Source organism: Chionomys nivalis, chromosome X (assembly GCF_950005125.1).
Source record: "Chionomys nivalis chromosome X, mChiNiv1.1, whole genome shotgun sequence".
In the NCBI taxonomy this organism is placed as follows: Eukaryota; Metazoa; Chordata; class Mammalia; order Rodentia; family Cricetidae; genus Chionomys; species Chionomys nivalis.
The window spans coordinates 71,788,076-71,804,270 of NC_080112.1; the positions used below are offsets into that span (position 1 = coordinate 71,788,076).

Consider the following 16,195-nt stretch of genomic DNA (forward strand, 5'->3'; position numbering starts at 1 on the left):
CTTCTCCTAACAACCTGTTCGCTCAAGCACCATGGAAGCCAAATCATGACATTCCCTGCTCATCACAACTCATGGCTCATAACACAGTCACATACAAAGAGACACACACAAATACACACACATGCACACACGCAGAGACACATACACAGACACACGGATGCACACACAGAGAGAGACACAAATGAATACACACATGCACACACATGTACAAACATGCACACACATGCATATACACACATGGACACACATGCACACACACATGAACACACAAATACACACATGCACACACAGAGATACACACATACACACAACACACACACATGAACACACATAGACATACACATGCAAAGAAACACACACATATACAGACACACACATTCACACAAAACAGACACATGCACCCATTCACACATGTATACACACACATGAGCACACACATGCACACACACATGCATACACACAGAGACACTCACACACAGACACACATCACACAGAGACACACACACACACTTTGAGGCACAGGCAGGTGCTCCTACATCTTCATCCACAATCACAACTCTCTGTTCTGTTACTTCGTCCTGTGCCCTGCCAAAGACAACTGGCATCCCTGGTTTATTTGTCTCCCTAAAGTCCTGATTTAACTTGACTTCTGACCACCAACACGGAAGTGAATGGACTTAGTCATTAGCTCAAGGGATACCATATATTCCCTTCTCCCTGGATTATGGTTCATCCTCAAGCCCCACTTTAATCTTAATAATTCCTTTGATCCCCTTGGAAGTGACTGAACACTTGCTCCTCATGAAATCATGTTCTTCCCAAGCCAACTTGGCTGACTCCTGCCTGAAATCCCACTACACAGGAAGCTGAGGCAGGAAAATGGTGAGTCTGATGACAACTAATAACACCAAAACAACTTGTCTCCAATAATAACCAAGTAAAGACAATAATAATAATAACAATAATAAATATCATTGTCCTCTAGAATCTTGGAAATCTCCCATTTAAACTCCTCCATCCTCCTTTCCCCCTACATTCCTCTGCAACTGAAACAAATCTTTTTTAATTTTTTTGACGCAGGGCCAAATGTTATACCATGTTCAATCCAGGAGATAGTTCCTCACCAGGCTGTTTATGTCAGGATGGCATGCTCCCTCTGCGGTCCAGAAAACCCATGCCTTCTGCCATAGTGTAGAGAGCTGCGTGGAGCCGCACCTGATGGTGCTGGCTTCCGCCCTCCGCGATCCCGAAAGCGAGTGCTCTCTGTGATAATCAGCTCCTAATATCAACTAGGCCTGACTTATGCTGTGATCACGCAATGATTGTCAGCTGCTTGCATATGCGTGGACCTATGGGCAGTGCCCACCTGGCAATTCAGGATTGGTAGCCCATGCCTACTTAAGGGCTGGGAGAGGTTTGCCCTGGGACAGAGGAAAAGAGAGGAAGAGAGAGAGTGAGAGGGAGAGAGTGAGAGCGAGTGAATGAGAGAAAGGGAGAGAGAGAGATAATTGTAAAAGGGTCCTGAATAAACTGCTGAGCAAGAAGAGCTCCAGTGTGTCGTGCGTCCTTCTTGCTGGTCAAGAAGACTGCGACACCATAGCTTCTGGCCAGACTTCTAGATGCTTCTCCACATTTCACAGTGGCACATGGGCACACATTTCTTTTCCTCCTTGGAAAATTCTCCCTATGTCTGTCTGGATCCTCCAGTAGTTCCAAGAGTACATGTTCCCTTAAGGAAACCCAACCATCCATTTCTGCCCAACCTGCATCAAAAGGAGCAGGAGCCTCCGTCAGGGTCCCGAAGCTGGGAACCCTTGCAACCTGTGCTCATGAGTGGGCAGGGTAGGTGATGTCACCTCTTCAGCCTTTCCCCTTTAGTTGTGTAAGGAGGCAAAGAGCTAAAGAACCTGGGTTCCCAGAGATGGAGTAGGGAGGAGAACAGGACAAGGAATGGGCAGATCTTATTTTTGATGCCACCCTGTGGGTACCTCAGTGTCCAGTGGATCAGAAGCAAGGAGCTCGGTTCTGAGGAAGATGCATGTCCTTCCTCAAGCAACTCAGTTTCCAAACAATGAGCTGCCATCCCTCCTTTTTCTCTCCCCAGGCCATGATGGTTCTGGACCAATGAGCTTTCAGATTCACTCCCCTCACACTGACTTTCCAGACCTTATGGTTGCTCTGTGACCCACATTGACTTCTAGTGATTCATGTTAGCACCCAGCATCTCTGGGGAGAGAAACGAGACTTGCCCTCCCTAGTGGTCTTTACCCGGGTTTCCTCCTTTTAAACAGAAAATGAGAGGTGTCAGCACTTTCAGCATACCTGTTGCAAAGCTCTTGTTCAACTTTTCAAAGTCCAGTAAGTGGGGGCTAAAACTGGGTGTCTGTCATACCACATGTCTTTAATCCCAGCACTAGAGAGGCAGTGCTTGGCAGATCTCTCTGAGTTTATGGCCAAGGTGGCCTACACAGTGAATTCTAGGACAGCCAAGGCTGCACAGAGAAACCCTGTCTCGAAAAAACAACCGAAATTTGTCAACATGTGTGGGCTCGAGCTATAGCTCATTCTGTACATAGCAACCATGAGGACCCGAGTTTGAACCCCAGAACACATATAAAAATGGCAGCTGTGGAGGAAGGATCTTGCAGTCCCTACATTGGAGAGCCAGAGACAAGAGGAACCCTGGGACTTGCTTACCAGTTCATGCAAATTGGTGAGATCCAGGTTCAGTGAAATACAATGTCTCAAGAAAGAAGGTGAAGAGGGATTGAGCAAGACACCCAAAGTCAACCTCTGGTGCACAACACGCACACATAAACAGGGGAGTGTGCAGCCACACACACATAACCCACATTCAAACCGTGTTTTGGTTAATTTCAGGTAAATAGGAATAATTTGTACTCAGGCCCTATTTAGAACCAGAAGCTTCGTCCCTGGAATATTACCTAACTTCATGATGTTTGTTGCTTCTTAGTTTTTTGTATTTTGCTCTGTTTTAAAATTTATTTAAGGATTTGCTGTCTTATTCTATGTGTATGACTTGCATGCATTCATGTCTGTGCACCACATGGGTACAGTGCTCTCAGAAGCTGGAAGACCTTGTGGACCCTCTGGGATCAAATTTTGTTGTAGATGGTTGTGAGCTTCCAATATGGGTGCTGGGAATCAAACCTGGGTCTCTAGAACTGCCCACCCATCTCTCCAGCTCCTAAAAATTCCATTGAAAAAATGATCTTGTTATGTAGCTCAGGATGGCCTTTTACTTCCTGTGTAGCCCAGGCTGTCCTCTCACTCACCTCAGACTGAGTGCTGGGATTATAGGCAGGAGCCCCATGGTGTGTTCACAATGGTTCTTGAACACACTGTGTAGAGCACCATATTTGTAGGGGCAGATTAGAGCACCACGTAAGGAAAGCGGGGTTTGAACTTGAACAATTTTTTTCTGTTCTTCCTGCTGATGGTGGTGGTGTTCTGGGGTGGGGACAACCTTTGAGGATCATACAGGAAGAAGACAGCAGTTCCCCTTCTTCACTGACACCCTTAATATCTCAATGCAAATCTCCTTTCATGTATGCCTTCTGCTCTCCCTATTTTCCAGATGATCTTCAAGTGAATTTCATTAAAAATGTTCACGTGCAGCTCTACAATTGGGGGAATGATTCAGGCGGTGGTGGCGCACGCCTTTAATTCCAGCACTCGGGAGGCAGAGGCAGGCGGATCTCTGGGAGTTCGAGGCCAGCCTGATCTACAAGAGCTAGTTCCAGGACAGGAACCAAAAGCTACAGAAAAACCCTGTATCGAAAATCAAAAAAAAAAGGGGGGGGGATGATCCATTTCCCTCTCCTTCTTTAGCTTGAGAAGCCCTAGCTGGAGACCGATACACTGAACACTCTTTTATCTAAACCACACACTCATATAGCTTGTTCCACCAGGTTTTTGTAGGGACTGAGGCTTCACCTTGCCATTTCAGCCTTTCAAACCTTCCCATGAATTACTTTCGCATACTTCTTCAAAGAACTGTATTGTGTTTCCAGAGGAGCACAATAACATTATCTCACCAAGAAAAGTCGTTAAATGTATGTATTAGGCAGGCTGCCGGACTGTTTGTAGTTAAATTGTCCTACTTGCCCCATTACATTTTTAAAAATTTACCCTATTCGATATTGGTTTTATTTTTGTTTTTAAAAGTGGATTTTATATGATGTTGCAAAGGACTATGCTATTTGTGGATGGTAACAGAAATTCTTTGATTACTCTTATATAATGCTATCATCATGCATTTGTTTATTTTCAGAAGATCAGTTAGGATCTCTGCATGTTCTCCAACTGGCCTATTAGAAAGGAATTTTAGAGTCTGATGGTACAGTAAATGAAATACAAAAATGAGAGCTACCTAATTAACAACCTTTCTTTGCATTTCATCAAAATTTAGCTTCTAAAATTTTAGTCCTCATATCCACTCAACTAAATTTTTTCAGAACACTAAAAGTACTGGATGAGAGAAGATAATTGCTTATAACAATAAATAGCAAACACCCTGAACTGAATGAGCGTTCACATACACTAGCCTAATTGTAAAGGTCTGTAGTCCCATGTACTTGGGAGCCTGAGGCAGGAGGATGGCAAATTCAAGGCCTATGTGGGACACATAGTGTATTCCTAGTTTCCTTGTCCCTCACCTTTTTTTTCCATCTGCGAACACATAGCAGAGTGTGATACACTCCATCTTCTTAAAGTCCTTTGAAGATTTTATCAAAATTAAATTGACCAATTAATAACTCTTTTTAAATTTTTTCTTAATCTCAGTATAAGAATACAGTTCACAGCTTGACAAAATGAATCCATGGTAGGACTTGAAGGCTTGGGTTTCTCTAGGAAACACAAGGAATGCATGCTTCCAGCTGGGGCTGTGTCTCAGCACACAGACATCCCTCCACATGCATTTGTGTGAACAGGGTACCCAGAGCAAAAGAAAAAGGAATGAGCAGGCATTCCATAAGAAATCCAAGATTATTACCAAGAGAAAACGAGAGAACACAGGCTGATATCCTTGATAAGAGGTACACGTCCTGATTTTAATTTAGGATTTGCTGCCAGCATTAAGAAGTTATAACGTATTTCTGCAATTGGAAAACCAGAGAAAAGATGCTATTGGTGTCTGTTCATGAACAACATGAGTACAGCTGGAGGATTTGATAAACATAGAATTACTGAAAATTGAGGATTAAATCTACAAGTGGTTCAAGTTTTTTGTTTTTGGTTTGGTTTTGGTTTTTCGAGACAGGGTTTTCCTGTAGCTTTGGATCCTGTCCTGGAACTAGTTCTTGTAGACCAGGCTGGCCTCGAACTCACAAAGATACAACTTCCTCTGCCCCCTGAGTGTTGGTAAAGGTGTGCATCACCACTGCTGGCAAGTGGTTTAAGTTTTATGTCTAAAGAGTCCAAACCCATGGATATGTAAGTGACAGTGAGCAAAAGGAAATCTGCCACATTGCTGGATACACAAACATAAGCCATTTCTGGTACTTAGCAAGCCTTTTCCACAGTGAGGGTTCCTGCCTTTGTAGGGAGAATTCTGGTTTCCTGATGATTCGCTTGTTCTGAGTGATTCCTCAGTATTCCTTACACCACCTCTTTTCTTCCAAAAATCAGCTTTGATGAAAGAAGGGGTTTGTGTCACAGTTCTTCTTCCAGATTTTTCTTTCTGAAGATGTAACTGTTTGACCTCTCCTGACTTACCCTTGTCCCCTAAACAACTTTTTCAGCCCTGAGATAAAAATACTTGGAGATTGGGTTTCCATAGATGATTTTAGACTGTATCTTGTTACTGTAAACTTGGAAAATATTAAGGGAATATAATTTCCAGCAGAGCTGAAATATCATTATTGGATCCTCCCCATCTTCCATATTTACCATATAAAATTATGGAACAGATCTAAAATTTCTGTAGAATCTGCAAATTTTTTCTAAAGATGTGTCCATACTGGGCAGTGCTAAGACAAACTGGTGTGTACATAGTTGGATCATTGTGGAAGAGGGGGCTGAAACATTGTAAGAATCAGAGACAGCTGGTGAGTATCATGAAATTATCCTGTAGATGCAGTAGGGCAGCTTTATATATGAACTCAAAGCAAGTGTTATAGCTTGTAAGTCAGAAAAACTCCAAGCATAGAGAGAAGAAGTGGACACAACCTCTATCTGAGGAGCTATTGGCAATTGATAGTGTCTAGGAAAGGAAGAGTCAGTTTTCTCTAACACTATTGTCTCTTGTAAGTGAACCACACTCCAATGGAAGACCAAACATTTAAGAATATATGGGCAGCACAAGTTGGACTTGATGGGTGAAAAAATAAGAGGACACTTATTTGTTTGGTGCACAAAGAAGAGAAGTTGTGTTTGAGAAGAGTAAGGAGGAGGCAAATATGATCTCAAAACACTGCACAAAATCTCAAAGGATAAAGGTAATAATAAAAAGGTTAATGATAATGTATATGAGCATCCTGTATGTATGACTGTAATAATGAAATTCTTTATGTTATACACTAAGCTGTTGCATGAGGAGGGTGGCCCTTTGTTTGTCCCAGGCCACCCAGCCAGCTTATTCCCAAAATAATCACACAGAAATTGTATTACTTCCAGCCTCTTATTAGCTAACTCTCACATCTTGATTTAACCCATTTCTATTATCTGTATATCACCACGAGGTCATGGCTTACCAGGAAATATTCAGCATGTCTGACCTGGCATCTCCATGGCAGCTCTCCCTCTCTGCTTTCTTCCTCCCAGAATTCAGTTCTGTCTTCTCCACCTACCTAAGTTCTGCCCTATCAGGCCAAGCAGTTTCTTTATTGATTAACCAATGAAAGCAACACACAAACAAAAGGAACTCCTACACCATTCCATAACATGAGAAGAGGGCTGCTTGTCATCCCGACCACCCGGCTAGCTTATACCCAAAATAACCACACAGAAACTGTATTCATTTAAACACTACCTATCCCATTAGCTCTAATTTCTTATTGGGTAATTCTTACATCTTAATTTAAGCCATTTCTATTAATCTGTATATTGCCATGTGACTGTGGCTTACTGGCAAGATTCTAACCAGTGTCCATCTCAAGCAAAAGATCCATGGTATCTGCCACTCTGCCCTTCTTCCCAGAATTCAGTTCTGTCTTCTCCGCCTACCTAAGTTTTGTCCTATCAACTAGGCCAAGGCAGTTTCTTTATTCATTACCCAAAGAAAGCAACACACAAACAGAAGGAACTCCTACGCCATTTCCCCTTTTCTGTTTAAACAAAAAGGAAGGCTTTAACTTTAACATAGTGAAATTACATATAACAGGTATCAAGCAAGAATTACAGTTACAATATTTATATCTATTTTATCTTTTATCATAACAAAGGAAAACTCTAACTATAACTATATATCTATTCTTCAACTCCACCAAAGACTCCAGAAGGATATAGTATTACCTAAGTAAACAGAAAGTGCATTGTAAGCAACTTCTAAAACTTTAGAAATGACAGAGGCATCTTGCTGCCTGGACATTTACCCAAAGTTTTTTTGTACCATTGGGGCATCCATCTTCAGCCTGCAGGCCCATAGTATCCAGCAGACATTTTCATGAAGCTGGAAATTTCAAAGACAGTTCAGTCACTTTCTTCTGTGTCCTGAAGAATGTCTTGCAGGCTCTTTCATGAAGCAGGGACCCCGAAGGACCATCTCACCTTTAGGCAAGTTCAGTAGTCCTCTCTCTGTAGGTTCTTCATGTCCAGTTTATGCAACAGTCCAGGCAAGAGCAGTTTCCTGCTCAAATGGCTAAGGAGCCTCTTCAATGCCCATCTTCCTCTCAAAGTAGCTTGGTGCTGCCAGAAGTAGATGTGTGTCATTGTCATGAAAAGTCCTAAGTTATTAACACTTTAAATGCCATATTCTGTAGTCTTTGAAAGATATGAAGAATGTCTATCCATCTGAAATGAACATCTAGAAAATCTAACATGACTACAAACTTGACTATTATAGAGATTATCTATTAATCTATATTTCTTAATTATACATTATAATTTTAAATGAACTACACAATCACAATACCTTAATCAAGAACAGAAATATACATATAACAAGATTGACCTTAAATTTATATCAATAAGGCAAGATCCATACCAATGCAAATTATTTATTTTTATATCATATCCCCCCTTTAAATGTAAACAAAGATGTATAAACAATATTTGAGAATATGGACATAGTTATTTCTCTCCAAACTTCTTCCTGCTGTATGGGGGAGGAGACTGTTAATCAGGTCCTTCATGGTATATCCTGTGTGCTAGGTTCATCTCAGTCAGAAGTTGAATGAAGTAATTTTCTGAGAGTGTTTATAGCAACCTTTCAGGAAGGTGTGGTCTATCATACCATATTAGGATAGAAGCAATCCACAGGGTCTCATCCTCTGTGAAAACAAAAGAAGAACCTCTTTTCCAAAGCATCATATCCTTAGACCCAAATCCTGAAGTCATAATACCTTTATAATATGCATGCTGGTTTCACTTAGCAGCCCAAGCAATGAAATGTCTCTCTGTACTTAGCTTCTTCACAGTCAAAAAAATTCAAAGAAAACACAATAATATACAGAATCCAGAGTCTCTGTGAATTTTCCATTTTTATGTGGCTTATTTTTTTTCCTCGTTTTAATCTATGACTATCTGTACTGCCTGTCTCTTTAAAGATTTTAACCTTTATTTTTTTTAAAGCATTAACTTTATTTTATAGTCTATACTCTTTTTTTGTCTCCCCCAAGCCTATGTACATTTATCCAACATTGTGACCCATTTAGAGGTCTTTTGTGTCTGAATCTGTCCTATTGTAAATCTGTAAGTCTTTATTGTCCAGGAGCACTTCTTAAAATGCTAAGCGCTTCTTAAAATCTTCAGGTGCGCCCTTGTTAGGAGTAATACGGTACAGCCTGTTTGCCTTCCCAGTCTAAAACTTTTTTTTTCTGTGCTTTTATTATGGTAAAGATAGTAGTTCCTGCCCACACTCTGCAGAGTCCAGCATGGCAGAGATGCTTGTGTTTCTGAGCTTCATGCATTGCCTCTCTTTTAGGCACACAGCAAGTCCACGTTTCCATCAAGCAAGCCATAGTACTTAACTCACAAACCCCATCCAAATGCTCTGTCTCCCACAAGAGACAGAGGTCACATTAGCAGCATAGCCATAAAAGCTGGCATTTTAAAACTGTGTGGCTTCCCCCACACACACTACAGTTGAATGAGGAAAATCTCTTAAAGCAGCCCTGGCAAGCCACCAGCAAACAGCAAGAAGCTGTGTTAAACTCTGTATTGTTTTTGAAGCTCTCTCAGATTTCACATGGATTTAGTTGACCACGTGGGCGCCAATCTGTAACAGGAAGGCAGGCTGCTTGTCGTCCCAACCACCCAGCTAACTTATACCTGAAATAATCACACAGAAACTGTATTTATTTAAATGTTGCCTGGCCCATTAGCTCTAAACAAAACGAAAAACAATCTCAGAAACTCACCACCAAAATTAGAAACTGAATAAATAATGAAATAAAATATTTAAGCTTTAATAAAGTGAGAGGATCACTTTAGTCAAGAGTTCAAAGCCAACCTAGGAATATAAGAAGACCTCATTTCACATAAAAAATGCACAAAGAAGGCAATAATTGATCAGTTTTTATGGTTTGAAAAATTGATTCTGTTTGGTGGTTATGTCTTAGTTACTGTTCTATCAGCATGACAAAATACTATGACCAAGACAACTTATAGAAGATACATTTAATTGGATACTTGCTTATAGTTTTAGAGGGTTAGGTTAGTCTGTGATCATTACAGTGGAGACTCTGTCAGCAGGCAGGCAAGAATGGCTCTGGAGCAGTAGCTGAGAACTTACATCTGAACTGTAAATTGCTGGAAGAGAAAATAAAACTGGGTCTGGCACAGGATTTTAAAACATCAAAGCCTATCCTTCACCCTCAGTGACACACCTTCTCCAATAAGGTCATACCTATTTGCTAATCTTTCCTAAACTGTCTACCAACTGAGACCTAGACATTCAAACATATAAACTTATAGGGGTCATTCTCATTCAAACCACCACAAATTATAATATATTACATTATTTCCCCTTTTCCTTTCCTCCCTCCAAACCCTTCTATATACCATTTCTTGGTCTCTTTCAAATTCATGGCCTTTCTTCATTTTCAGAATGAAGTCAACATCCTTTGTAACAATTAAGAGATATTTAAAAGGTAAACTGAATAAAAGAGATAGAAAAGAGTAAACTGAATAAAAAAGTCAAATCTCTTTATGGAGATCTTATTGGTATTGATCTTAACCCACATATATTGGTGCTATATGTCTCATATTGTTTTCTTTTGCTTGCTTTACACAGGTATGAAACTAATCACTCAAATTGTTCTTCTATTTGCTGACAAGGTGATCAATAATCATACATGGTTATACATGAACATCACCTCAAAAGTAATACAAATGCTATACAAATTTGGAGAGCCACTGTATTATTAAGTATTATGAAAATCTGAAATAATTTTAAATTAGTTTATTTCAATCACAATTGAACACAAATTAAATTATTTCCAAAGCAATGATCACAATAATCAAAGATGATATGAAAACAACAGGAATATTTCATTTTCATCTTGTTCTGAGAAAAGGCAGACCAATTTAAATTCAACAACTTTTTTCTTCTTGTGCCTTAATTCTTTTCAGATAATTTTTAGATGATGTAATGTACCAACCACATTTTTCCATGTGGTTTTCCAATATGTCATATTGAGGCAGTACTGTCCTTCATCCAGTGGGCCCACTGTCAAAGGTCATTTAACCATATGGGTAGGAATTTATTTCTGGGCACTATGGTTTTCTCCTGGACTGTTTGTCTTTTTTGCATGCCCAATACCAGACACTTTGATAATTGTAACTTTATACAGTGGTTTAAAATCAGAAACTGCAGGGCCTGGAAAGAAGAAACCTGTTCTTGCAGAAGACCTGCGTTTGACTCCCAGCACCCACATGGTGGTTCACAAACATCTTTACAGTTACCTGAAGTTCCAGAGAATACGATACCATCTTACCATCTTCTGAATCTCCACAGGTACTAAACACGGATGTGAAACATATGCATTTATTCAGACAAAACACTCATACATAAAATAAAAAGATCTAATAAAAATGTTGACTTCTATCTTCATTTTTGTTGTTATTTTATACATTGTTTTGACTCTCTGTGTTGACTTTTAATTTATCAAACATTGTTAGGGTGATTTTTTCTGTTCTTTTTGATGTCTCTCCTAGTCCTGAGTTTCTTTCAGTACAACTTTTGGAGTTTTAATTTGTTTTTGTAATTGTCCCATCCTTCTCTGTTAATATATATGCTTTTTAATGTTTTGTTTGGATTTGAAGGTTTTAAAGAAAACACTTTTCCAAGACTGCACCCTGGCTTAGCATATAGGAAGACTGTTGCCAATGGGCCAGAGGCTCAGTTACTTGTATAATCTTTGCTAGTTTCTTGTTCACATGGTATCTGCATTTAGACCTTCAGCTCTTAAATGTTTCTGGCCTGTTGCAAGGGGCTTCCAATCAATTTCCTTCAGCCTTTCAAACCAGGCAAGATAGAAACTGGTTTGCCATATAACTGCTGTATAACCCAGAACATTGAATTCATAGGCCAGTCTACCAGGTCATTCTCACTACTAACTTAGGGGCTAAGTGTTCCAGATTTCTCCTGGTTTTTCTACCTTATGTATAGTAGAGATAGGGGCATAAAGAGACATACTTGAGAATTTTCCTACAATCAGAGCTAGAATTCTTTCTTGTTTTAATCATGGTCTATGTGCTGTGACTTCTCAAATGACCTCTACACTTCTCATGGGTCTTGGAGTCCATGTATTCTTGACTATCATAATATGAATGCCACTTACTTTGGAAAATGTTTCACTCATGGTATCTGTATAACTGGATGTCTTCTTCACACTATATCTGAATAGAAATCTTTTTTTTTTTTTTTGGTTTTTTGAGACAGGGTTTCTCTGTAGCTTTGGAGCCTGTCCTGGAACTAGCTCTTGTAGACTAGGCTGGCTTCGAACTCAGAGAGATCTGCCTACCTTTGCCTCCCAAGTTCTGGGATTAAAGGCATGCACAACCACCACCTGGCTCTGAATAGAAATCTTAAATAGATTTCAACTAAAAAGTTAAATACTGATAATGGTTTATGCATCATATAAGTATTGCACTCACCATACATAACCTCTGTGCATTCAGAATGTGAAACATTGCCTAGTGGTGTCTACAAATCCAAAAAGAATAACTCAGCTATGGAACCAACTCGTGGTGAGGATGTCCCTGTATAGCAGGACCTTGGCTATTCCTCATATACTCCTTCAAGAATACTTGACCTTAAATATCTGTTATTGGGAATGAATGGACTTAGGGATCATTTACCCATGTAATTACTCAAGGGAATAGAAGGAAAGTGAGATGTTCTTCAGTCTTGCTCCATATCCTAACTGATTCCATCATCATATGGAAAATATCAGAATTCTGATTAGCATAGCATCAGGAAAGAAGAAATAGTATAAATAGATGTCATCAACAATCATTTGTGAGGGAATGAGGAAAAGTTTGGAAGGAAAGAGTTCATCCAACAAAGTCTGGTTGAAATTTCTGTCTGTTTGATAGGATCTCTATTTCTGCAATGAGTTCAAACATTATTAGAGGGCACAGAACCTCATCCAGGGATGAAGAAGACCACTGAATACTATATAATGTTGACTTTGGTAGCAAATAAAGGGGCTGTGCAATTCTGAAAGACATTGTAACTGATATTTGCTCTTTTAAACCTCTTACTTGATGCTTCAATAGAATAAATTTCTAGATAACTGTTTACGTAGTCTTCCTTGATATTTGTCATACGTCACTTAAGAAACAACCCATACTTCTTAGTGCCTTATAAAATTATTTATTTTTGGTAACACACAAATCTAGATGCAATGTGAAAAATCCTCATGTTTCCACATACATATGTAAGTACAGTAGTGCACAGATAAGTGTGTAAGTGCACACAAAGGAAAACACTGGCATTTGATACCACTCAGAACCCCACTGATAGATTGATTGATCATATTAGATTGCACAAAGCATTTTATAAGACACATAAAAAGCCCCCAGCTTCCAAAGAAATAAAGGATGGGGATAAAGAATATAGGAAAGCCAAGTAATTGCCCTACATCATAAAAAGAATCTGAAAGCTTATAAAATACCTGAATGCTTAAAAAACACATTAAGCACTTTGGGCAGGAGCCATTTTGCAAGTTCAGAAACAGGAATCAAACAGGCAGTGCTCTAGCAAGGCCTCACAGTCTGGGTTCTTAGGTCAAGAGGGACATGCAATCCAGATGTCCAGAAGGCAGTGAACCAGAGCTAGCAGGCCGAGGTGGCATTGTGGGGCTGGCCAGCTGCAGTCCCCTCTCTCCAGCAGGACCTGAAGACAGAAAAACAAAGACCAGAGTCAGATCACATACATGATACTCTCCTCAGCTCTTTCTTCACCTTTGTTGTGTCTCAAACAATCTCAGATTTGTCAGAAAGACCAGGAATGTACCAATCCCCATCAGACCTCCTTATCTCTGGTATTTGCTCTACCATCCCTCAGGTACAGCCAGCAATCCCTTTTGGTCAAACCTGGGATTTCTAGATATGATCCTCACTGAAGAAATTCTCTATCTCCTCACCCCACAGATTTGCTGGCCTAGCCTACATCACCCACTCTGCTAGACCTCAGTGACAATCTCTCTATTGTTTCATTAATTGCCTTTTGTTCCAGCATGTCCACCCAGAGTGGCTTCCCACCCACAAGCCAATATCCTATCCATTGGTGTTTTTGTCCCAGTAGTGCCCAGACTCCACCTCAGCCTCCACAACCATGTAATACTCCTCTGATCTCAGAAAGCCCTTCCTGTTTGGGTTGACCACTGAAATTCACTGGCAAAATTCAACCTGATAAGGCTGTTCAGGCTCTGTATCTACATTGGAAATGCCTTCAAGTGGCCATCATGATCTCGTTCCATGCCAGACCCTTATCCTCTGTGCATGTTCTACTGGTTCTTCTCAGTCTACAGTGGACTGGGACACAACCATGCATTGGGAACCATTATATCCAGTTCTATTCCTTCTACTTGATATACTGCCTCCCTTGGAGTAAGATTTTGCTATCTCAGGGACCTCAGTCTACCTGTTTCTTGATGTCAGGGCACTGGGCAATTTTTATAGAGCAAAACATTTAGTGACCTGAAGATTCACTGAGTAACCCCTAGGCACCATTGCTCAAGTCAGCCTTAGGAACTTGAGTGCTTGGCTCCAAGGTAGTTAAAAACACCAACTCTGGGTTTCTAGATAGCTACCAATAACTCATCTCACAGCTTTCTGTCTGCCAAATATCCCCACATACCTGGTACACCACAGGGCTGGTGACGTGTCTGCGAAGAATTTTTCAGAGTCAGCAGAGCTTCAGCAGCCTCCAGCATCTCCTGCCACTCCAAGGTAGCAGAAACTGAAGCCTGGTTGGAGGCACTGGGGCCCTGTGGAAGAAAGGGTGAGAAAATGAAGACTAGGGAAATGTGTGTCCTCTTCTATGATAAGTAACCCTCTAGCACCTGCTGCCCAGATGCCCCCCACTCTGCCCAGTCTACTTGTGTTCACATCTCCAAAACTTATTTCCTCCCATTGTTCTGAATCCCGTGTCTTTACCAGGACCTGTGACTGCAGTAGCATAGGGTCAGTAGTGGCACAGGGCTGAAGCATCAGGCTTGGGCACCTGTAAGAAGAGGAAGGGCCAAGGTATTAAAAGTTCTCATGAAGCCTGGTAGTGGTGGCACACACATTTAATCCCAGCACTTGGGAGGCAGAGGCAGGCAGATCTCCATGAGTTCGAGGCCAGCCTGGTCTACAAGAGCTAGTTCCAGGACAGGCTCCAAAAGCTACTGAGAAACCCTATCTCAACCACACACACCCCAAAGAAAGGTTCTCATAGAAATATCCTATCAGTAGACAGAGAAGCAGGAATCTACAATACTGAGATTTGGGAATCCAAATGATTGCATGGATATTTAACCTTGTGCTTTGGGCAAGCCCTTTCTATTGGCCAACTCATTTTCAGCATCCCTTTTACCTGCATCCCAGAAACAACAGTTTATACTGTTTTTTTCCTTCCAGGGCTAGAGTGAAAATGATGATCATGAATCATAGTGTCTATGTTTTAGTCTGAAAGCAGCTGAAGGCATTGTGAGTACCATCCTTTTTCAGTGGCTGCATCTTGCCTCCACTTTACCCAATTAGCTCTGGCCATGAAAGATAATTCAGGTTCACTGTCCTTTGGACAGACCCCTGAGGCCCTGTGAAACCTCCTTACAAAGCTCCCAGATTTCAGCAGGACCTTCCTTTTCTATCTGTCAAAAAGTAGTAACATTCTCAACACTTTGAAGGCCTACTATGTGGTAGACCTTGTGTTAGTCCTTTTTTCAATGGTATAGATATAGACTATGTCCACCAACATGCTTGCTGGGAAATGGAGACTTTGGAAACTACTTGTGCAGATCCTCTTGGATAGAAAGTGCCAAAGCTGAAAGTTTTATACCCTTGCTAATTTCTCCTTCCCCTACTCCTTTACCTCCTTCCTATTGTCATCCTCCTGCTGCTAACACCCATGGCACTAAACACAAAGTTGGAAATCCCCAAACACAGTACATTCTATGTTCCTTGTCCTACTCACATGCTCGGCATGGTAGAGAGTCCGTGCAGCTCCCCTGAAAGGGAAACCGCCAGTTGTTGCCCCGTGGTCTCTGGAGTATATGGCATAGATGTTAGTTCTGGGGGCTGACTCAGCAGCACAGGCCCCTTAGAGCCCTCCTGAAGAGGCAGAGATCGAAGATAAGGATCAGACACCCAGTTGTTCATGGAAAGATAAATAATGAGTATAGTTTTGGATGAAATTAAGAACACAGAATTCCAAGCTGTGGGAACCTTGAAGACCATCCAACCTTACTCTGATTGAGAACACTGAGGTCCAGACAGAAGTGATTTTTCCAGTGCCACAAGAGGAGTAGGTCATAGGATTAGAAATGGAAACTGTCTTCAGGATATACTGGAAAGGGTC

General features: G+C 40.8%; 2 protein-coding genes across 6 annotated transcripts in view; both read right to left on the bottom strand.

Annotated features, from left to right (window-relative positions):
* Positions 1-16,195, bottom strand: part of LOC130868466 (doublesex- and mab-3-related transcription factor C1-like) — a 177,998-nt gene that overhangs the window by 135,108 nt on the left and 26,695 nt on the right. The gene's annotated exons all lie outside the window — the stretch shown is intronic.
* LOC130867536 (doublesex- and mab-3-related transcription factor C1-like) overlaps positions 12,995-16,195 on the bottom strand; it is a 185,098-nt gene continuing 181,897 nt past the window's right edge. For 4 of the 5 annotated variants that reach the window (XM_057759581.1, XM_057759580.1, XM_057759582.1 and 1 more), the window contains 4 exons: positions 15,812-15,948; positions 14,791-14,857; positions 14,492-14,621; positions 12,995-13,525 (listed from right to left, as the gene is read on the bottom strand). In XM_057759581.1, coding sequence (XP_057615564.1) covers positions 13,413-13,525; positions 14,492-14,621; positions 14,791-14,857; positions 15,812-15,948 — 447 coding nt within the window. In that variant the 3' untranslated portion in view covers positions 12,995-13,412. The remainder of the gene's footprint in view (positions 13,526-14,491; positions 14,622-14,790; positions 14,858-15,811; positions 15,949-16,195) is intronic. The other variant, XM_057759583.1, reaches the window with a different exon arrangement.